The sequence below is a fragment of the Calonectris borealis genome, chromosome 18 (assembly GCF_964195595.1).
Source record: "Calonectris borealis chromosome 18, bCalBor7.hap1.2, whole genome shotgun sequence".
NCBI lineage: Eukaryota > Metazoa > Chordata > Aves > Procellariiformes > Procellariidae > Calonectris > Calonectris borealis.
This window is the reverse complement of record NC_134329.1, coordinates 16,142,202-16,166,497: the sequence shown is the minus strand read 5'-3', so window position 1 is coordinate 16,166,497 and position 24,296 is coordinate 16,142,202. Positions and strand designations below refer to the sequence as shown.

General features: G+C 39.3%; 1 protein-coding gene across 1 annotated transcript in view; it reads right to left on the bottom strand.

The window, feature by feature from the left end:
• The window catches only part of TMEM132D (transmembrane protein 132D), a 263,094-nt gene that overhangs the window by 74,057 nt on the left and 164,741 nt on the right, over positions 1–24,296 (bottom strand). Inside the window, exon 4 of the mRNA XM_075168136.1 lies at positions 23,115–23,298. Within this exon, the coding sequence (XP_075024237.1) occupies positions 23,115–23,298 (184 nt within the window). The remainder of the gene's footprint in view (positions 1–23,114; positions 23,299–24,296) is intronic.

Sequence of the window (24,296 nt, the reverse complement as noted above, 5' to 3'; positions counted from 1 at the left end):
ATCCAGAATTCCTGCTTCTACGAAAGCCAAAAATCCATTCCCCTATCCAAAAATAATAATTTTAAAATCAACCTTTATCATAATATTACCATGAGCATTGAAAAGGATTATCTTATTACAAAAATGAAATGACTTAAATTTACCCTCATTATTGTTACCCAGGGAAAAAAAGAGGCTTTTTTTATTTCATTGTGGATGAAGCTGCTATTTGCATTTAAATGAAGACATCTGAAGAAGAGGAGGTAGAAAGTTAGGATTTTTTCCTTTTGAGTATGACATTTCATTTCATTTCAGTATTCTTCTATAATGCAAACCTAACTCCACTTTCTGCTTCATTAAATAGTCAATCACAAGCTGCTTTCCAAAAATTGTCATAGAGAGCGAGACACTCTGATTATTCCCAGTTGAGGCTTTGTAATGATGGTAACAATATAGTGTCGGTATCCCCTAAAAATCTGACATCAGCAAACAAATGAGGCATTTCCATATTTGCTGTATGGCCTGGAATTTTTTTGATTGACTTATCATAATTGACGCATTTAAACAATCTGCTTTCTTAATACTCCAATCAGAAACAGGCTTGTGTCAAAGGAACAGTTTACAAGCTGTTCAAACATAAACATTCTGAAAAGCATATAGACACATAAATATTCATTCCAATGTTAAAGATATTATTACAGAAAACACGCAGAATACCCAGCACTGCACCACTGACATCTATAGGAATTTGCCATCTACCTTAAATGGGAAGGAAGATGCCATGGAATGGGACTTTCCTCCTGCATTAAACTTTCATACCAAGGGACATCTGGATTCTATTCTGAGCACTCAAATCTGGCTTCATATATGGGGGAAAAAGCAGACCACTTGCAGACGTGCCACCTCTCATAGGCTACAGGCAAAATTTATGTTACTGACTAACAGGTACTGAAAAAGCCAAGGACTTGGCAATGTCATCTGAAATTTTCATGGTTACCTACATTTGAGAGCAGAGGTAAGTTTTAGCAAGAAAAGACAAGAGAAACAGTAAAAGGTGAGGTTAAAAGAAAAGCTTACCAGTGAGCAGGAAAGCAGAAAGCAAGGCAAGGACTGTTTTTATCAGTCAGCCTGGATGGGCAAAAATTTAACTCTTCAATGGAAATATTAAAATATGAGCTGAAATTGGGATGGGAAACATCTCCTTTCCTTTTTTCCTCTCCTCACACTGAAAGAGGAGGCAGGACTGATGGCAAAATATTTTTTGTGTTAAAGGGCCTCTAATTTTATGAGTTTAAATGATGTGCCTTAGAGATTGGTGATTAGATAGGTCATCTTTGCAAAATAAGATTAGCTCATCTCACACAGTGAGATGAAAATTAACACAAGACAATACCTTCACAGCCTAATCCTGTCATAGGGAAGTCCTCTGCTTACGCCATTATACTCTTAATAGAAGAGAAGAACTGGCCAACTCACTTATCTGGCCACCTCACAAAGAAAAATGGTTTGAGATAGGCACCGAAACTGGCAGCGGCAGGGCAGCAGTCAATTGAAATGTTCATCAAACTGAACAAGTCTAACAAGATCTCAAGCCTTGCTGGTGGTGGGGTAGCATCAAATCACACCGTCGGGAGTCAGTGGTTTAAAAGATATCGATCTCTTTTAGTCTACCACCTGGCTCCAGCTGATTTGTTTCACTCAAGCATCGGGCTATTTCTCATTAGCTGAGTAGAGTCTAATATGCAGATCCAGTGGTCAACAAAGATAAAAGGTTGATGCCCAAATAAATATATGGGGCTCCTGATTATTGTTAGAGATTTTAGGCAGATTATCTATGCTCCATGTCTGTGTTCTGAAAAACACAATGTTCCTTTCAGTTGTAACTATACATGGCACAGTTTCTAAAGCTATTGTATCAGCTGTCTGCCGAATACACAGTTTATAATATAAACCGATTTATTTTATTATGGTAAGCACCTCATTTAAATGATTTTCAAGAATAATAATTTTAAAGTAAGCAGTAAATATTCCCAAGAAAATTCCTTTTAATGCAGCAATGTAGGAATATTTTGATTACCTAAACCAAGAGAAAATAAAAACTTAACATAAGAGCCAAGCAGGAAGCTGCAGAGAAGAAAGAGAATTCTAAGGATGAAATTCTTCTGTCAAATGTATTCATGCACAGCCCATCAAAGTCAATAGGAATTCTGCGTGCATATTCAAGGACAGAAGTTGGTCTAAAGGGATAAATTTTCAAAGGATGGTGGGTTTCTTTTTCCTTGCACCCAGCATTTGCATAGGCTCATTAGTATTTGCAAAATGGGTACCTGTGCCCTTAAACAGGCATTGCAACGTGCAATTACCTATTCTGCCTGCATAAAATGTAGGATTTTGTTGGTGCAGTCTTTCAATATGGTCCATTTAAGAACACTGAGAAAGAACAGTGTATTTATTGATACACTCTAGGAATGGATTTCATATGCTCTGAATCCTCCAATCTATTCTCCAGCTATGCTCAAGAGAAACATTCCCCAGTTCAGTTTTGCTTTTTAAAATAAAGATGCAAAGAGGTATATTTAAACAATAACAATGTTTTCAGGTCACAGTTCAGGCCCTCCAAGAGTCTTCAATACGAGCATTCACTTTTGTATATGCCAAAAGGCACTGACGGGCTATACTAAACTCTGCGTTGCTTCACTAAACAAATTCTTTGCAGCCAAACTCTATTTGTAACCCTTTAACGACATCCCACAAGTATTGTTACAGAAACCTCATCTACAAAAATGCCGATCCCAGAAGATCTGTTGCCAGTGCTGACTGCAAGTACCTGAAAACACAACTAAAGCTGATTATAAAAATAATGCATGCAGTAGGATTTGTTTTATAACTGAAAACAGATATAACGATCCAAATTATTAAGGAAATGAGAAGAAATACTCTACAAATCAATAACAATACCTACATGTTGAGATATTTAGCAGGCAGGAAGAGGAGCAATAAAACTCAAACTCATATGAGAGGAAGACTGTATGAAATACCTCACTAGTGCATGAATAGTGTAAAAGCATTTTAATGGACAATGCGCCAGCAACAGTTTTGTCTCTGGTGAGCAATTACAGCCAGAGCTACCAAGATATAACTCATTACATACTCTTTTTATTCCCTTTTCTACTCTCTAGCACTCTCTGGATATACCTGGATGAAACTAAGAGGTGACTATAGGCCTTGTCCTTCTGCTGTACCCTCTAGGTCTCTCAGTGTCACTACAGGCAAATGCATTTCTTTCCTCCGCCATCCCCTTCCCCTCCTCACATTAAGTTAGTCATGGTTATAAAAACCAAGCTATACAACCCTCTTAAAGTGCTAAAGAAAAGAACGCTTATAAATAGAAAAAAAAGCCAAATATATTTATAACTTCCATGCTAAATGCCATGATTCTTAAGTGCTCTTTCTGGTCCTCCTTCTTACCTTGAAAATTTGAATCTTGCAAAATCCAACTGTACAAATGCATAGCCCTTAAATAGAGTAGAACAGAATAGAATATTTCAGCTGGAAAGGACCTACAACAATCATCTAGTCCAAGTAACACATTCCTTATCAAGAGCTATAAAGAAGCTTTGCAAAATATTTAATGTGGCTTCATAATATAGTTGTAAGCAAGCCAAGTAACTTTTACATAGTGAGGGTCAACTGAAGATGGAGGGAATTTGCCATGCCTTTAGTATAACCTGTTTTCCCAGCAAGACTCAGATGCTGTCGATCACTGCACAAGGAAATGAGTCATAGACACATCTTCTAAAAGCAAAAAATTGAAAAAAATAAGGAGTGGAAGAAGGACAAGTGATCTGTTGAGGGTTTGGTGATGGTGAGGGAGGACTGACTGACCTAGGCTGAGCTGAAATGGGGCTCCTGGACCCATGGGTGTGGGGAGAGTCCCCAGCTAACACCAATCAGGGCCATTAAGGCTTATTACTACCCCCAGGGTCTTAACAGACAGTCCCATTCAGCTCTTCTGCAGAGTCAAGACTACCAAGAAATTAAAAAAATAAAGCAATACAAAATAAGGTGAGTGCTCTTTCCCAGGTTTGGCAAGTTCCCTGAAGGCTGGTTATTAAACGCCTGTAGCTGTACATGCAGACAGGCACATCCTTTCTGTGTCTGGCTGGCGCAGAATGGCAACAAATCACTCCTAACTCTGAAAAGGTGCGAGAGGGAGTTCAGGTAAGTGCTAAACGCTGTCTGTCTGTTCCAATCCATTTCTTCAGCGTGGACAATTTACAAATGGAAAATTATTTTTAATACATTTTGAAGGTCACCTGATGATCTTTTCATACCCTTCTACGCCGATATCCAGGACAGTAGTAGGGCATCATTTTCTTCACATAAACACCCATGAAGTGGGAATGATTCTGACTCGAGTATACGCAAGACAAAAAGCAAGCTGATAGTCTGCCTATAGATACATTCAGGTGGAAGAACAAGTCAATAGGCCTGTGCTCAGAGCTCTTATACTGATACCTTTATTAATAAACTCATTTTCATTTCTTTCCAGTGAATTCTGAAAATCAATCCTTTTCTCTAATGCCTCGTGAACAGCTTAGAGGAGGGCAGCTGCAACTAATTTGTGCAGCCATAAAGAATTGTAGTCACATAGCAGTAGTATAGCTCCTGTGGATCTCTTCTTACATAAATAATTACATTCGCTCAATGGTGGGGATTTTTCCAACAATACAAACCGTTTATGCAAGCAAGGTGTGAAATGTTCACTTTGGCTTTCTCTCCTGAGTTTCAACCAAAAGGCAGAGAGTGTATGTGGAAAGAGAATCAGACAGACATAAAAAGAAGCAACAAAACAAAAGCTGCTCTTTGGCCATGAAGAGATCTATCTTTCGTTAAATAAAACCAATTGGAGCCCATTAACAGACAGTTTTCTTCTTTCACAGCCTTCAAAAATATAGTGACAAGGTAAAGTGCTCGCATTAGATGCAGCTGGACTAACACTTGTTTTCCACAGCAGTTTTTCTTAGGTTGGCGTTTGAAGTTATTTGTCAAATGCCTGAAGTGAAACATGAAACTACAGCCCAGACCAAAGCTGCTGGTCTAAAATCTTCCATGGTTTTGGGCAGCATCAGCCTGTATTTAACCAGCGTCCAGAGGTACCCTGAAATCACATAAAGCTTTTTCTACCTACATCCAACAAAATGGGGACAGATTTCTCAAGCACTTTTTGGTCTTAAATAGGAAAGAGGAACATGACACTCTTTTGAGGATCCCCCACCCTGGGTGGGGATTTGGGGAGGAGGGGGATGACCAGTGTGACCAGCTGCTCCCCGAGGTGCCAGGCTGGTGCTCTCTCATCCCATCTCCCAGGCGGGCTGCTGTTACCCTGGCAGCTTCTTCTGCAGAGCCATGTTTTACAGAGCCCTGCCAATATCCCCGTGGAAAGAAAGGGAAGGGTCAGAAAGCGTTTACTGTGTAGGGGAGCTGTGTACGTGGCATTAGAGAGAGCCTCTCCCACTAAGAATTCCACCCTGTGATACAATTAAAATACTGCTAGTGTAATCATCATTAAAATCAGCAAGATGTATCAGAGATTACAGAAGTGCTGTCTGCTGTATAGCTATTAAGTAAATGTAACATTAGGTTCTGTTAAGTTCCTCTAAGTTCTCATTGCAAGTATTCTTCAATGTTTCTTAGTATTAAGATTTTTAAAAACAGGAAATAAGTTAAATGCTTTCTTTGAGCTATTTGTCCATGAAGCAACTATTGATTAATCCACTTTAAAAAAAAAAAAAAAAGGAAAGAGGAAATAAGAGCCCAGTGGCAGATATTTCTGAATGTCAGTTTGTTAACAGAGCACACTTCAGCTACTGACGCATTCCTACCCTTCCCTTTCCTTGCTCCCACCCTAAATTCTTTCTGTGCATTAATTACCATTACTAAAGGAAGTATGCAAATATACATTGTCATGTGCATGTAGTGACTTTTGAAAGGGCATGACTGGGCATCCTTTTCTCTACCAGGAATACTGGTAGACAAGTAAGAGAAAGTGACCAAGAAGATATTCACAGGTGGACTGCAAACACTGACGTGTGATGAAATTCTGCGCATGGGAAGGTTAGAGAAGCCACCCAGCAGAGGGCAGTGGGAAGATAGGTATGAAGTTAAAACAATTCGTGTATTCGGTTTATCAGAGCATCCAAATTCTTCTCCCCCGTTTTCAGCGTTTCTGAAATTTCTACTGGAGGAAATCAAACCGCTTGACAAATGTTATTTGACTAAAACTTGCACTGCTCCAGAAGAGAGAAGCAAAACTCCCCACAGTATCCTTGTCACACAGGTGAGGAAGTGGATACACAGAAGGGGCAGCTGGGTTCAGAAATGACTGCATTTTGACAGAATTTCTCGCATGCACTTAGAAAGCCAGTGTCAGAGGAGGAATTAAAACTACCTTCTTTTGACCCTGCACCTAATGTGATTAAGATGTGCTTCCATATCAGTCCTTTTCCTTCCCATTTTTTAAATTATCTAATTAGTCTTGCTAAAACCTGTGACAATCAAAAGTCTCAGGTAGTTTCTCAGAGATAGCATGCTGCTTTTTTACAGTATTAAATCCATTTCACTTGTAATTTGAGTTTTATATATTACAGTGCTGTTGTGACTGCATATAAATATCCTGTTTATTTTAAGGGCAGATTTGTTGTTACTTTCTCTAAGACTGTCCAATTTTAGGATTATGAAGTACAGACCTTCACAACACCCTTCTGTCAGATATGCTGCTCAACAGTATGAAAAGTAGCAAGAAGATCCTAATACAGCTCTACCAGCAGAAAACGTGGCTGTATTTGTACAGCCAAACTGCTTTTTAATGACATAGCTGCCTTCCCACCTGGGGGAATAGCAAAAGGAGCCTTTACATTGTTAATCTACAAGCGTCTGTAGACATGTCGCACCTGGCAGGGCACGGGAAGATGGAAAGTCCTTGACTAGCGTAAACATTACTTAGCAACAACTAAAACATCAGTGTGTTATCAACACTATTCCCACACTACATCCAAAACACAGCACTACACCAGTTAATAGGAAGAAAATCAACTCCATCCCAGCCGAAACCAGGACAAGACATAAACAAATAGCCCGTGTATCTACAGACATCTTACCACAACGTGCTACTGGTTTACTAATAGTTTGGCTAGTTGTTAAGTCTTTTTTAGAAAATTCATGTTTAGTAACTGCTTTCAGACATCAGCAGCAAGAATTCTTAGAATTAAGATCTGCTCAACAAAGTCCTTATTGGAAAGAGAACCAAAACACTATTATAAACTCATTGAAGTTTAAAGTTCCTCCACACTGGACAGTCCAGAAAGTAACAAGAAATTCTGTAAATCCGAAAAGGATATAAATAGAAAACGAGCAGACGATCAGAGCACCACCACCTGCTGTACGCAGGAGATAGCAAGGTGGGCGATCTTGTTCTTGACAGTACTGGATCAAACCCAGCTCACAAAGGAGCAAGGGCACTTCTTGGCCAGCCAGATGTTGCAGAGGTGATAACTGCCCAGCTGTTTACATGGGCATGCAGGACCGTTCAGTGTAGCAATCATATTGCCAGTGCTTTGCTGGCAATACAAAAGCAGAAAAAACCTGGCTATCAGGTTGCACAATGCCCAGAGGGAATTTACTACAGTGATGAAATCAGGTCAGCTCTCAAGGTCTCTTGAAGAGCGCTGGCTTTGGTTTTATTCAGACTCTGCTTGTAAGAGGACAGGGAAAGGTGATAGAGCTCCAGATAGAAACCTCAGTGCTCCTGAAAATGGCAAATGCAAGAAAAACAATTTCAGTTCTTCCCTTACTCTAGAATTTTCTGAGTTTCTCCACAGATTATGTTCTTCATTGATGTCCCTGTGCAATTTTATCAAGAGAGAAACAGAAAAGCATATCCTCTTATTTAATCTTTGAAGTCTTCTGGACTATGAGAATCCACTAGAGACATGTACAAGGCAGTAAAATCTGCCTCCTCAACCTCCTAAGAGATCCCTGATGATGCTTCCTCCTATTTTGTTAATCTGGTTTATTGGGATGTACGGAAGTGAAAGGAAAAGATTTTGTGCAAGGGTTTCCCAATCTTTTCCAGTTATTAGCCCAGCTCATTACGACTTACAGTCCCAAACGTTAACAAAACTTCAGTGTCTATAAGGCTCAACCTCATTCTCAGCTGCTGGGATGCCAGAAATCGGTATCTCAGTCTGCGCGGCAGCACCACTGCTTTCCTCTGCCTCCGGTAACTTGGCTGAGTTTATCCTGGAAGAAGAATCACTTCTTCCAGCTGGAAACCCTTTCTCTTTTTGTATCTTACTGCACTTTTAAATAGAAATGTCACAAAAACAGGCTAACTTTGGCAAATCTTCCTCCTAAAATGAAAAAGGTAAAATTCCTGCCTGATGACTAACCATGGTCGGTTTTCCTTGCAGACAATACAGAATGGCCTTGTGTTGGACCAGGATAAGGGCAACCAGAGTGATCTGAGCACATAGATTTTTCAAAAGCAAAACAAAAAAAATGGTCAGACTGGATATTGTCACATTTCCATGTCAGACAATGAGAAAAAGCTGAACCTATTTTGAAGGACTGAAGGTTTTGGCTTTTTTTTCCCCATATAGGTTTATTGCTCAGAACCCTAGCAACATGTTCTGTTCAAGAGGTCTCATAATTATAGTGTCCTAAATTACTTCCTCAAACCCCCTTGAAAAAACTGAGCAGGCAGACAATCTCCATTACTTGAGCTTGCTTATATATTATTCTCCGCTAACCCAGCATATCCAACTGAAATCAGAGCAGTGCTGTTATGGACACTATACATAAATAATATATTTAAAGCAGTCTGCCTCAGAAAGCATACTATTTAATAAGGCTGTGGAGACACATGGAAAGATAAACAGAAGCAAGCAAAGGAAATATCTTCAAACTCACAGAACAGCCCATCTATATTCTGGCTAAACACCAACAATACACTTTCTCATTCTTTATGTACATCTTCCTGGTTTAATATGGAAAAGGTACATAAAGGTACCAGTGAAGATAACCGGAACTGTACTTTTTCTTTCTCCTAAAGACCTTCCACTCATTCTATAGAAACTAAGGGAACATAAACTGGGGCTGGGACAGAGAAAGCTGAGAATTGCTTCAGAAAGCCAAGTTTAAAAAAATCTAAGTTTTTTACAATAAGAAATCAATAAATCATTTAACAGACCACAGAACAAAATATGCCCCTAAACTACAAAATTTGACACCAGCTTTTACCGCATCTGCTCAACCAAGTCCCCAAAGTAGGAGAGCTTTGGTTTTCTTGGATGCCAGCTGCAATACAGATCTATTCTTTTCTGTTTTTTTTTTATGAAAAAATTAGATGTATACTTTTACATATTTTTACATATGTTCAGTTTTTTTCTCTCTGTTTTAAGTGTTGAAATGCTTTGTTTTTCCCCTGATGTCTAAGCTTTTTACTTTTTTTAGTGGTTCCTGTTATCACCAAATCAGCAAAGAGATATTAGATTGTACCCAGTTATGACAAGGAAACCTAACTCCACTTTCTGACGTCTTTTTAAGATCAAAGAGAAAATATATATGTGAAAACAACACACCTTTATTCCACTGAAACAGAGAGAATTATTTTTAAATTCAAAGGTAATTTGCCTCACAAATATTACAAGCAGAATTTGGGATTTTTAGTAAGAATTACAATGAAAAAACTTACCACTATAGTGTATTGCTATTCTTTATGAAACTGCACTACTTTTCTATATATTTTAACAATTATTTGTTTTTACTGCTGGCTTGAATATTTGAAAGTCCTGCAATCTATTTTCAAATTGTCAGGACTGATTTTCATGCAAGGTATAGAGTGGTTTAAATACTTACTTTCACACTGTTTGGAGCTGAAGCGTTTAAGAAATAGAAGTTTAGCACTGCAGAAAAAAGTCACTTTGAACTGTAACTACTGTATCTCCAGGGTAGTAATTTTGCAGAATCCTACTGCAGGGTAGTGATTCTGTTATTTTATGACAGAACTACTAGTAAGTGGTAGGAAAAAGAACCTGTTTTTTTTTTATTTCACATTTACATTTCTTATATGCCTACAATTTAGTCTCTTTAAATGTCAAGCTTTTTTAAATGAACACTTTTCACATTTTGATGTTGTTGGTTTTCTGTATTCTCCTCACAATTAGAAATGACATCAGTGATTATAAAACATTAGGTACTCTGAAATCTCAGCTGTACAGATTCCCTATTTTACCTTTTTCCCCTCATCCCTTCTTTGACGGTCACAATAAAAATGAAACAAATGTCACCTTATAAATTTATTCTCTCTGCATTCAGTAAACATTAAATTCTGAGATCTTAATTCTGGGTGATTTGGGTCCACGTCATCTACCTTTAGGCAAGTCTCTACTGTCCTTCTTCCAAGGTGAATAGGACCACTCTTCTGGAGGTCATGTGTTCGTATTGCTCCTCCTGACCACACTTAGTAGTACCTGAAAACAGCCCTCTGCACAGTCCACAGACTAAATTTCTCCCTAGGCACAGTGTAAGGTGCCTCACATCAAGAGCAGCCTCAGGAGGTACGATGTATGACTCAGACATCCATCTGAATCACAGTCTGCTCGGCTTTTTTTGCCTTCCTGTCTAAACAAAATTATTTCCCGCTCTGAGCCCCTCCTTTGCTACCCCACACAGAGAGCCACTCCAACAGCCAGTGCGAGAGAAAGCAGAAGGAGGGGGTACGATACCGAAGACCTCCTTGTACGGATGCTTTCAGGTTCAGAAACATCCTGCGCATAAATCCAGTTTGTCAAATTCATTTTGCGCAGCCCCAAAGCATCACACAACAAAAATAACAAAATCACCACAAAAGCAACACCTCCATTGCTCTGTGCCCCAGTCCCTGCTCTTGGAGAGGACTGGCCAGAGCAGAGCGCTTTTCCACCCTGTTCAGCTGTCCATGCCCTGTCCATGTCCACGCATGACAAAAGTTTAAGCTTCCCTCCAGATCTTTTTGGCTGTTGCCAATATCTGTTCCTGAAGCTGTCATTTCAGGAGCCACACTGCCTGAAATGGCTTCTGCCTCCACTTTTTTAACCACTCCTTTGACTGTGCCACTTTTGCCTTTGTATGGGCAGGTGACAAAGCAAACTGGGAAACTGAGCTGGGTTCAGAATGACCCAAGAAAAAACAAAAAAAAGGTTGTTTTTAGCCAAGCTCAGGTCCTCAGCCCAGCTCCACAGCAGCTGCATAGGCATTTGTACTAACCCAGTTGAGAGCGGGGTGGGGAGAAGAGGAGTTGCTTGATTTAGTCATGCCGCTGAAAAACATGACCCTCAACTGCTCAGGAACCCGTCCTCGTTTTGCTGTCTGCCTCCTGTGACCCCAGCAGTTTTCAGGCCCAATGGATAATCGGTCCCTCAGAAGGTGAGTCAAAGTCACACACAAAGCCAGTGGTCATTTCTTCTGAATCCTGGGCCAGTGTTTAATCCATTGTCCCTTTCTAGCATCCTGCCTCTGAGGACATCTCATATAAAAAAAGGAATTCTTAATACTACTGGCAGGGAATTAAAGAAGGATGGAAAAGTCAGAGAATAATTCTCTTAATTGACTACTCTTCTTACTACTTGTAATCTAGAGGATATCTAATTAATTCTACATGAAAAATGACTATTCTGTAGTAAAGTGTAATTCCTGATCTCTGGGGCTTCAGCTTACCACTTGTCAAATTATCCAATTACACACTTGTTAAAATCCATTTTGGGGAGATTTTCATGGCTCGTAAATAAATAATTTCAAAAGCTTTAATCCTCAAAAGAAAAAAAAAAGAAAAAAGGGAAGCCCCCAACCCCAAATGGTACCTCAAAGTCACAAAACACATCTAAAAATAACGTCAAGAAGCTGAAAAGAGTGATACCCGCCTGCTTTGCTCAAGCAGCACCACAGTGGTGATGGATCTATTTCAGGAGGGCGAAATTTGCTGCTTCTTTTTCAACTATGTTTTATTCAAATCACTAATCTGAAGGGAACCAATTAAGGCAACATCCCTTTCATTATGCCAAACGGGAAAAATCTTTTCATAACCACATCAATTAAGAGGTGGGAAGCCAACGGAGGCTGTAGCTCGAGCCAAGGATATTGACGTGCTGGAGCGAGGCCAGTGCAGGGCCACCAAGCTGGTCAAGGGCTGGGGCACATAATGTACACGGAGAGCGGAGAGAGCTGGGCCTCTTCAGCCTTCAGAAGAGAAGGCAAATGGGAGACCTTACTGCTTTCTACAGCTACATCAGAGGACACAGAGAAGACGAAGCCAGACCGTTCTCAGGCTTGTATGGCAATAGGATGAGAGGTGCAGGACACAAGTCAGAACATGGGAAATTCCATTTAGATACATGGAAAAACAAATTACCATGAGGGTGATCAAATACTGAAACAGTTTTCCCAGAGAGATTGTGGGATCTCCGTCAAGACTGACGTGGACGCAGCCCAGAGCAACCAGCTCTCTGAGCAGGGCACTGGACTAGCTAACGTCTGGAACGCTCTTCAACCTCAGCTGCTCTGTGATTCTAACAACTCTTTAGCAAGATTCTCTGGTTAAAAAGAGGGGGGAGACACACGACACTTCAATGAATATATATTTGAAGGAATGTTCTTAAATCAATCTAAACTCTAGATCTTGATGTGACCAGATTCGCCAAATCTAAGCATAGAAGAAAACTTTCTGTGATCTTTTGTATTTCAGTGAAAACAATTTAGCAGTCAGAATTAAAGATTGTTTTGCAATATTTACTACTACGCTGTATGGCAGCATTGTGTTATAAAATCCTGTGAGTGAAACTTGACGTGAAACAAAAGAGGAACAGAAGGCAGTAATCTGTTTTCTATAAACCCAATCTGACTGTATTTCAACAAAAGTAAGCAAACACCATCCCTGTTTTTTTCAACAAAAAAGCTTTTGAAATTTCTTTAATATTAATTGAGTTTAGTAAACATAAAGATATAAAAGTATTGGAAAAATAATCCATATTAGGTGGTGCAATATTTTCAGTGATTACTGGTGATTCTGGGCACTCAGTGTGAGACATCTTAAGACATCCTGACTTTAAAATCATTCAAAGCACTTACCTACTGAAAATGAGGTCCCTTTCAGCTGGTTGAAACTGGGCTGCACAAAAATTATCAAATTATCAAATATTTGAGACCTTCACTCTGCAAAATCGATTCACCACCAAATTATTTCTGTTTCAAACTCATAACATTTTTAATACCAATGGCTTTACAGCAGTGTGAAAACGAGAAACAGGACTTCTAAATCTTGTGTCCATTGAAGCAGGGACAAGCTCTGGGTAAAACTTGTTCTAAATTCAGATCTGCCATGTTTTCCTGGCTTTTCTACATTTCATAGCATCATGCAGCTTCAGAGCAACACAGAAAGGCTGACAGGGCTGAAGGATTGGGCTTGTTTCAACCCAGTTCAACTGCATGTGTCTAACCAAGAAAAACATACATAACTTGCACTTAAGGAAGAACAGCAGCTGTTATGCAAAGCTATTTTTCTTAGGCTTTAATTCATAAGAAAAATATCTTTGTGTTTGTTCCTGCTTCTCTAGGGAACCCAATTTTCAATGTTCCACATCAAATTGTGTGGCTGTCAGCAGCTTTGCCAGCAGCCAGTCCAAGCCCTCATTACTCATTCCCCACTCAGGCAAAAACTGGGTGATTGTTGCTTTCTATTATTACAGGTGATTACAGTATTAGTCAGCTAGCAACTGCAGCTCCAGATACAAAAACAAGATTTCTAACCTCTTGTCTTAAACAACAACAACATCATCAAGATCTTTTTCCATGAGCCTGTAGTAACCTTTGACAGAAAAAGAATTGGATTAAACTGGAAGACCTGCTTGATGGTTTTCACTGCTTGGGAATTTAAGCAGCAAAACGTCTGCATTGATGTTGCAATGAACACAGTTACTGTTTCATTGCGTGCTCGACAGGTCAACAAAATGTCTAATTGTAAAGGGAAAGAGCTATTTCTTGTTATTTCAAATGTTAAGAACCCCAGGGTCGTCATTAATTCTGGAAGGAAAAATCCAAAGAATATGGCGTTTGTTGGATTGTGGAGATAAGGCATCTTTGATTGCCAACTGCTTATATTATTTTCTCATTTCACCCTCTGTATACAAAACAAAACGCTATGTGCTAGTGACTCACGCATCTGTCAGTTTGTTGGTAGTTAGACAACAGAAGCCTGCTAGAGCAAGGCCAATGTTTAGCATAATAGTAATAACAACAGTAAGTTGAAGACCAAGCCAAGCCATTTTTAACAGGCAACTCTAATTGGAAAATTAACCCTATACATTAGCCCCCTTGCAACTGAGTATATTCACTTCTTGAACACAGTCATGTAGGAAATACCAGAACTGTCACACCCGATTGGACTACTCGGCTGCCTGGTCCACCGTTTGGGCACAGATAAGTGCCAATATCACATGGTCTGAAAAAGCATGGATAATTGACATCTACATATGAGAAAAATGTCTTGTTGCTTCAGACACCTGTGATTCAATTCGTTTCTGAAGCATAACAGATTATTATGTGTTTACTGGATGAAACAGTTTCTTCTATTAACTGTACAGGCTCATTACAGTTATTAGAATGTGAAACGGAATCTGATCTGACTCATGCATCGCAGAAAGACTGATTAACAAGCTTTTGAATACAAAAAGTTGCCTGGATAAATAGACCAAATAAATAAATAAAATCAATTGCTGCAGCAAAGAGACTATCTATTATATAGGAAGCATTTCAGTATTAAAATTATTTCTAATAATTACAGGAATCAGCTGTCATGGCAGTGCCAGTCACTGCTGGAAGTTGCCTGAACCACCAAGAACCAATCCAAAGAGCGATCCAGGCAAAGCTGCGACATTAAGAGTTAGTATGACAACCTGTTCCTCTGAACTGATACAACAGTATTCCAGAACTAGCCTAGGGACAGATTTTTTTTATTGCCGTCAATAATTACCCTGGAACAAGATGAAATGGACTACTGAAATTTGCTAATGGTATCAGTTTGGAAGCCGTTGTCAATACAGAAGTTTGAACTATTAAATAAGAACCACCAGATAAAAACAAAGATTCAGGAAAAAGAAATGGAATTAAATGCAGTAACACAGTGCAAAGTTCAATCACGAGGACTGACAGCAAGAATTTCAGCCATCAGGTAAGAGGTCTTCAGCTTGAAACAACAAAGCAAAAGAAAGATCTGCATATAATATTCAGTCAAAGGGTCAATGTATACCATTGTACACACCCCCCGACCAACTAAACAAAAACCAACAACAACCAGAACCAAACCCATGCATGTATCATTTGAGATGGAGAAAAACCATTTCCAGGGGATAAACACTTGGACAACAATGGCAAGGGACATTACTTGGTACCCTGTAGTCTTCTTGGATATCTATTTGCAAGAAAGACGAATTAAAATGTGGACTGGTGGGTGCCAAGAGATGTTACTGGGAGAATGGAAAGTCTGTTTTATGAAATGAAATTGTAAGACCTTGACCCACCTAATTTTAGGAAGCAACAGGATATACTTACGAAAAGAAAATGGTTGCTTGCAATATCACAATGATCCAAAGGTTTCTCCCTTTCCCATGTAGATTTCGTCTGTGATTCACTAATATAATTTTGATTTAAAGGTTCCTCTTCAGAAATGGGTAACATCTTAATTAAATATTTGAAAAATTGCCGAGTATTGTAATTGCAATTTAAAAGCTATGAATTAGGAAGGTAAAAGCTTTTAACTACTATCTAGACATCTTTTTCATAAAGCTGACTGTCAGTGGAAGTGTTTAGAAATACTCACTCTTAAAGTTGAGTAGGGCAGCTGATTCTGGCTGATGCGATCCTGCACTTCTCAGCTGCTAGGCAGAACCCAGGCCAGTCAGCCAACAGCAGATCCTTCCTGTAACCAATTTGTTCATCTAGATCATACAGACAAGATGGAGATTCACATTCCAGTTCTCCCACAGAAAAGCATTAATTTCATCCAAAACGATCCTAATCGTCAGCTTAAGATGGTAAAGAGAAGGCCCTAACAATATCCTATTCCACCCCAGCATGGGCCCCGTTGTGCTCCTGAGCAGCTCCCGACAGAAAATAGCAGCACTCCACCAACATGAGGAGTGGCAAAGCACCAGAGCAGAAGGGGGGGCCTAAGGAAGAGGCAGGGAGAGCCAAGCCATCTTTAGAGCTACATGTGGGCCATACAGGCACTTGCACAGCTAGGTCTGTGCTCCAGGGACCATGATCCACCCATCACATCTTCTGTAATGAGGAAGAAGAGCCAAGCTGAAACCTTGGTCTAGGAAAAGGCAATCTGGTTGACTTCAGGGGGAACTTCAGGGCACTGCCCATCCCCATCCCTCTTCTGTAAGAAGGGACCAATATTTTCTTTATGTTTTTATCATTAGTCTTCTCTGTTTGTCTTCCGAGTTCTTCAGGGTGAGGCTATAATTAAATACGTGTTTGCGCAGCACTGAGCGCTCTGGTAGCTAAGTCTGAGCTACATATCCCGTCTCTAACAGAACATAAACAGCACTAGCTAAAAATTAAATGGTTTGATACATATATTTATAAGGGCATTAATATCCTAAGCATTTTTAAAATCCAGCAGTGACTGGCACTGCCATGACAGCTGATTCCTGTAATTATTAGAAATAATTTTAATACTGAAATGCTTCCTATATAATAGATAGTCTCTTTGCTGCAGCAATTGATTTTATTTATTTGGTCTATTTATCCAGCTTCTTATGCTGAACAGTTTACTTCCTGTCAACATTTTCGTTAAAGTTTTATAAAGAACATCAGGAGCAAGTTGAAGCAATAAATTATCTACAAGGTATAATGTTAAACTGGTGTTCAGGTTTTGGATACAGTTTATTTAATATGACTGCCATAAATATAACTTCTCACAAGCCAAAATAGCTCTAATGGGTTTGAAGACAAGAGCATGTTCACCTGCAATGGGAGAATGGGTTTACAGTCAATGTTGCTTTGAGAACTGTGCTAGGATGTACCAACAAAATATCATCTTAAATAGGAAGTTTGTTACATGCTATGCATTATAAAATATTTCCTGTTCAAGGATAAAAGAATAAAATATAACCTGTTCAAGAAATAAAGTCAACATTTTCTTTTTACAGCTAGTTTATTAACCTGACCTTGTAAAATAAATATTCCACTTGTGTTTCATACAATAGCAGCTGTGGTGACACAAACGTTGCGAAAATGGTTGTGCTGGTTTAAAAGGTTATTTTGCTCCAACACTACCAGTAACCCTTTCCTGGAGGTTACTACCCTCATAAGTCACCTGAGCGGAAGGATAATGGGATCCTTCTTCCTAATAGCTCACCCAAGTTTCTTTAAACCACCTTCATTTGCAGCTTAAAAATAGGTCAGTTTGCGCGGCACCAGAGCAGCTTTGCTCTGCAAGAACAGAGCTGAGGGTTTGTGTGTTTCTGAGAGCAAGGACAGCTCGCCAAGTTGGGGCTCCTCGGTAGGGTCAGACGAATTGGAGTAATTCTTTGCCTTTGCTACAACCTGTTTTTTGCAAAGTAATGAGCTGGACTTTGGTCACTGACTCTATTTAAGCCTGTCATAAATCAGGAGTTTCTTCTCAGAGTTTTTTTTCTACGTTTGATTTAAATCTCTCTCTGCCTCACGCCTCACTTGCCTGCCTTGGAGGCCAATGTTGCACTGCTTAAGGATAATAAATAATGGGCCAAAACCAGAGAGATAATGGAAGTGCAGTTGCTGATGCAAGTCTGTAATTCACTGTTCACCATCCACCTTTGCCTGCTAAAATATGGCTGGGAGGGATGGAAGGTTGTCTTAGGAGTTTTTGCCTCTGCCAAGCAGCCTGCGACCTCACCACTGTACCATTGATCAAGTTTCAAATCCCATCTTTTCTTCCTGTCCCTTTCAGTTCTCTAATAATACGGTTAATTTTTAGGTTGATGCTGACTAGATTATAACCATACCTAAGAGCTGTCCCAGTGTATTCAGTAAACAACGGAAAGACAGGCACTCCACAGACATACGGGCATAAAACTCACCAAGCCCCAGCCTGGAGCTGAGTTTGATAAAGACTGAAGGAGCCTGTCCTGCCAGTCCCTGGGAAGGTGAACGCTGCTAATTCAGCCCTAGTGCCGAGGCAAGCTGTCCTGCCTGCTGGCAAGTTGAGACTCTCTGGGCAGCAACAAAGCTGAATTATTGACTCCAAAATATTAATATCATGATTGGTATGAGGTAATCCAGGGCTACTCAGCCACTGTTACCGTGAGTCGGTAGTGCTCAAGGACTCTTGCTCTGGAAGGCAAAACTTTTCTGCTCTTTCGTAGTTGCACAGATCATACAAGGCAGGCTATTACAGCCTACAGTTCATCTGTAAGGGCTGGGAGGTCTCTCAAGAAAGCAATCCGGATTCACAGACTTTTTACACACCAGGATGCTCATCATCCAGCTACCTGGCTTCTTCATCAGCTTCATATGTCCTACCGCCACCTGGAACATCTGGTCCACATCTGTATCTTTAAACCTAATCATGTCTTGAACATGAGGGCAACTATGTTTGTGTGGGCCAGGCTCACACTAATATTGACTTGCTGACTTATAAATTTAAAACACGTATGCAGACAACAATTTATCAAAAATTGAAGGTCAGGAACCTGCAACCTTTTCAAGAAATTTCTGAAGGGACATTGAGCATCCTGCATATATTTTTTCAGTATTCTAGGAGAAAGTAAAGTTAACAGAATGTATTTCCTAGTCAAAGGACTATTCTAATAAGGGATTTATCAACCCTGGGACAAACATCTCCCACTATGAGATTTATGAAACAGGTGTTTTGACCTGATTCCTTATCAGATTATTAAATAAAGGGAGGGCACATATGGAATAGGTTTAGGGCATGTACACAGGTAACACAGGTGATTTACAGATTCAGAGCTGGTTCAGTTAAGAACCAGCCCAAGTATTTTATTATTCACAATTTTTATTATTATTATTTACAGAACAGATTTCAACTTATCCATTTACCAGCATGTCATATTTGCCCTCTGCCTTTCTCAGTAAGGATTATCTTGTATGTACACAGATGGCTACAGAGCTCGTCTGTCTCTCATCCTCACCTAATCATTAAGGTTCAACAAAAGGTGAACACCATAATTATAAAAGAGCTGACAATGTTTAAAAAGCAACAATAATCAATAGCAGCAAATGTACAATTTGAGTGATTAAACCGGTGCCATTCATCACCTAACAAAATGAGAGTGAAATAAAATAGGGAAGAAAAACCAGAAGGAAGTCAAACAGGAATTGGAAGCTGATTCTTTAGGATGCCAATAAAAAATAATGTCATATTCTAGAAGATTCAGGCATATTATTCTCACTGGCTGTCACACTACAGTGCAGGTCCTCAACTCAAAAAACCTCAGCAGTTTAGCATGTTCAAGACAGTTAATGAACAAATGGACCATATGCCTTTTTAATACCATATTTCAAAGGTCTCAAGAGGTGCTAGGGCTTCTGTCTCAAAGGATACCCTGTTACAGGTGAATGTTAAGAGAATGACGTTTAAAGAGAATTAATATGTAAGTGAGCTGATAACACAGAAAAACATAGAAGGTTTTTGCTTCTTCACTATTTACTTGTGTTTTGTTTTTTTTTTTTTTTCCGAAATGCCAAATTTTCAGTAATTACCATGGAGTAATCCTCTGGCATTCTTTGTCCAGAATTCTCCATCCAGAATAAAGCATTCTTTCTTTCTATAATTCCTGTACCGATCAACGTGTTCTTATACCCCTCTTCTGCAGTTCCCTGGCCACACACTACCTGGAGACACAGACCTCGCAGCGAGAAAGTTGGGAGATAGTGCCCATGCCAGAAATGCACAAATTACAGTGGAAACTCTGCTGGTGAAGAACATTATACCATACAATTATCTGCCTCTTCCATGGGGTTTAGTAGATGTTTTCGTTTCTGTCAACAAGGCAAGACATTGCTATGTGGCTGTAAGAGCCACTGCAAAGCAATCACAGTAAAAGGCCAATAATTTTTTATAACGCTGGATAAACATCTTTGCTTGTATTTCATCAGGCTTAAGGGAAAGGATCGTGCATTGCAAATATCCAAACAGCTGCTCACACGTTCTTACAATGTTCTCAAATTAAATGTCTTCTCCCATGCTATTCCCATTCTGCTAACAAGGGCTGACTGGGGTCCCATGCACAGCTTCCCAAGACGGGTTCTGTTACACTTTAAAATTAGAAAAGGTGTTATTAAAGTGTCAGAAATATCAACCTTTATGGTACCCACACATCCATAAAATACACCTCACAGCTTTTCTCATCAATATCCTTGAGTGCTCTACTGTGACTTGTGTTGCTGTTCCGTTATTGGTGTAGGGCCCTGCAGGAGTCGCAAAAGCTGGAATGCTAATATGCCATAGGGAAAAAAAAATGCACCGGAGAAAGGTAAGGTGAGTGCAGCAAGTGTCCTAGTAGCTTCAGCAGAAGGTAGGCATTTCCAGTGTGTCCTGACACTGATATATACATTTAAATCTTTCCATTGCAGATTTTGTAACTCAAAAAAAGAAAGCAGGAAGCTCTAAATTGGCCAATCTTCTGCTTTTCAATTTACAAATCCAAAATAGCTAGCAGAATAGACTACGGAAAACAAAGATGATACAGAGGTGGTATGTGCTAGTCTATTAAAAAAAACAAAGCTCTGCCTAATATTAAAGCAGTAAAATTGTTTTGAAAAATTAACCTGTAATTGAAATATTCAACAGCATTTCTGTTTGGTGCTTCTAAATATGAAATTACATGTTCCTCCAAGAAGCCCAGCAAAACTAATCCAAATTAACACCAGTCTCTAGAAACAGAGAAATAATGTAACACTTCGTTTTCATTGTGGTTCTTCCTAAATGGAAGAGTAGATTATTTTTTTTTTTATTTTAAATTTGTAAATTACAAACTGGCTTTGCTAAGATCACAGGGAAATCTGAAGTACCAAACTAATCTAAGTTACACGTCTTGAAAGGTCTGCACCTGAATCATCATTTCCTAAGCTCAAAATGAAGTACTACAAAGATTTGGAGATTTGTGATACCCCAGAGTTTCTTCCCTGACACTCCAGTTAATGCAAAGAAGGTTAAAGCTATTCCCAGCCTGTCAGTAATTAGGGGACCCCTGCCATTTATCTTTGCTTTCTCTCTTATCCATTATCCCAACACCTGTTGCCTTGTAAAATGCCACCTACTGATAACTTTATAGTATAACTTTATAGTTATAACTTTATAGACTTCATGTGACCTTTGAGCATAGAATTTTGTGATTCTGGAAAATGGGCTTTTTTTTCATCTTTTAATAGAAACGAAGAGAGTGAGTTGATTTGTAGCAACTGTCAGGAGAATCTATCTTTGTTCTTATGAACTACTTTTTGCCACTATATCACTTAATACTAAAGCGATCATGGGCATGTATGAGAAGAACTAGTGTTTTCTGAAACCATTGGAACCACTAGGAAAGAAATCTTTTCATTAAGGGATGGAGCGAATAAACCCACATCTCAGATTATGTAAATCAGATCACCTGTACAGCCTTAACCCCCAATATTCCAGAACTTGTGTGACTGCGCATCAGGGTCCCATCTGCAGCCTGAAAGCCTCTTATCGACAAACCAGCAGAGATCACCCACTGTTCAATATCAGGAACTAGCCCATTAAAACAGTCATGCCAAACAAAAGGATTAGATATACAACTCTGAGGAAAAAAAAAATCCTAAATTGTAAAGTTGAATTTACTGGTCTGTACCCTCTGAACAGATTAGACATGAAGTTAAACTTGATTTATCACTAATTCCTTTAGATAGCTAACTGGGTTGATATAATTTACATACAGTGTACCAACTAAAACTCCACTTTCCTGCAATCAGAGGCCACAATTCCAGATGGAGAGAGCTGTTTCAACTGTGATATACACCTTGGTAATGAAAGCACGAGCCATTACAAAAGAAAAGAAATATTTCCAGTGAAATAAAAAATCACAACACCTGTGTAGTTCTAAAGTTGATAAATAACAATAATAGCCAGTTCTGTGAGTCTGGAATCGCAGAGAACACCTTCAGCCTTCAATAATGGCATAATTAACTGGCTATCACTAGGCAAACATCCAGGTTACATTTTTTTAAATGCTCTGAGATTGATTTTTGTTTTTCTCTCAGTGCTAAATAATAACGTGTCAATATTTTCTAATAGATTGGCTAAGAACAAAAACGGGACACAGCCAGACCTTAGACAAGTATACTTCAGCCCTAACGATGAAGAAATGTGAAGGGGAGAGAAGAGGAAATGCACAAAATTTCTGTTTGCACTTGGAATTCAGGTATCTAACAGTTTTTATAGGTAAGACCAAGGCTAAAGAATCAGGTATTTTTCAAGCTCTAGAGTTTGCACTGTGACGGTGAGGCAACCCATTTGAATGCATTTATGTAGTTGGCTATGTACTGTATTTTGTGTTCCCCAGGTTATTAAAAATTACTCAGAAGTCACACCATGACTTTTATTTCTCTTCTCACTCTTAAATGAATATGGAGTCAGAATTCAAAAACTGAAAAAATTGTGATTCAGGAAGTCCTTAAACACTAGACCAAATGTAAAAGTACTTGTGATTCAAGTAAGACACAAACCACACTGAACCAAGTGCCCAAGTGTACCACTTCATGCAACAAGAAGGGTGAGTTCTGAATTCTGGAAATGCCATGGGCTCAGCTTCTGCTCCCAGAAGTCAGTGTATTGGTCAAAGAGAGCATGACTGGGCCTTCCATGGGAAGTTATGGTTTCCCCTGAACGAAGCAAACTTCAAGCGGTTTCACCGCTGAATGAAGCAAAATTCAGAAGTTAGTATCTTTTACTCAAGGTGCGGAAACTTTCTGTCCCCCCACCCCTTTCAGCAGATCATTTGCATCTGTCAGACACCAAAGTTGTAAAGCAATATTAAAAACTTGGAGAAAGCCAGACAATTTCTTACCATAGCCAAAGGGAGAACTCCTACCAGGTCCTTCTGGCTTACGTAGATCTTGGAGATTCCTAGATCAGATGTTGTATCTCCAGGATATTCTACCTGCCATGTGATGAGCTGGGTCCCAGGTAAGTCAGTTAGGTCTTCAATTTCAAAATCAATCTGCATGATTTCAGAGGAAGGACCATCCGCACTGCAAGAAAGAAAGAAAAAGAAAGGTTCCATTCACATGACTGATAAGCCAGCAATATAATTGCTTTTATATTAATAAAACATTAGATTAAGGCTCTTCCAAAGAGAAGATGATGGATTTAATAATGAATTAATCATTTGCACCTGTCTTAAGATTTCAGGGGATCTCCCATACATTCCAGTGGCTTGGTAACACTGTGACATGGATCACTAAGCACCACTCCATTTCACAGGTGGAGAAACAAAAAAAATCAAGGTAAAGCTAAGGCTAAAGCTACAGCCTAAAAATCCTGACTCTGAGGCTCTTCCTTTAACGAACACATTGTATTTCCTCCCTGTTAAAGCAACACATGAGCAAATCTAAAGGGAATCACCCCGTGAAATGGGAAATGACTGCATTAAAAGTATTTTTCGCTTTTTAAAGAGGGAAGCATGAAAGAGAGGTCAAAGCTCAGGATGGGGTCTGTGAAGCAGGGCAGCAGGGAGCAGAGGATTGGAAAACTTGGAATTAATTTTTGGCTATGCTGCTACCTTACTGTGAATGTCTGTCTGAAGCTCCTTTTGTCCTTTGCTAAACTAGGAATTATAGATAATTTAGCTTGTTGTGGGACAGGAGAAATACAAAACTGGATTATTTAATATTGGCCAATCCTGCCAGGATCCTTGAGTAAAAAACACTAGAAAAGAACAGAGTTACTAGATGTCATTCTCCAGGATACTCTGGCAACATTGGGGTTACTGATACCTTATCAATGCTACTTTGTCTTTACATGCTGTCCTTCCTAAGGTTACATGGTTCATAAAAGTGAATACCATAAAGCAGAAATGTAAAAAGGGAAAATTGGAAAGGGGCTTATTGGTGCAATTCCTGCAAAGCTTGTTATAAAATCAGCTACTGTGTAGAAAGCAATGCAGTGAAGTTTCTATTGTGTATCTTGGCAAGGTGAGCTCCATAGTCCAGTGGCATTTATAGAGACAAGAAAATAATCAATTTACTGT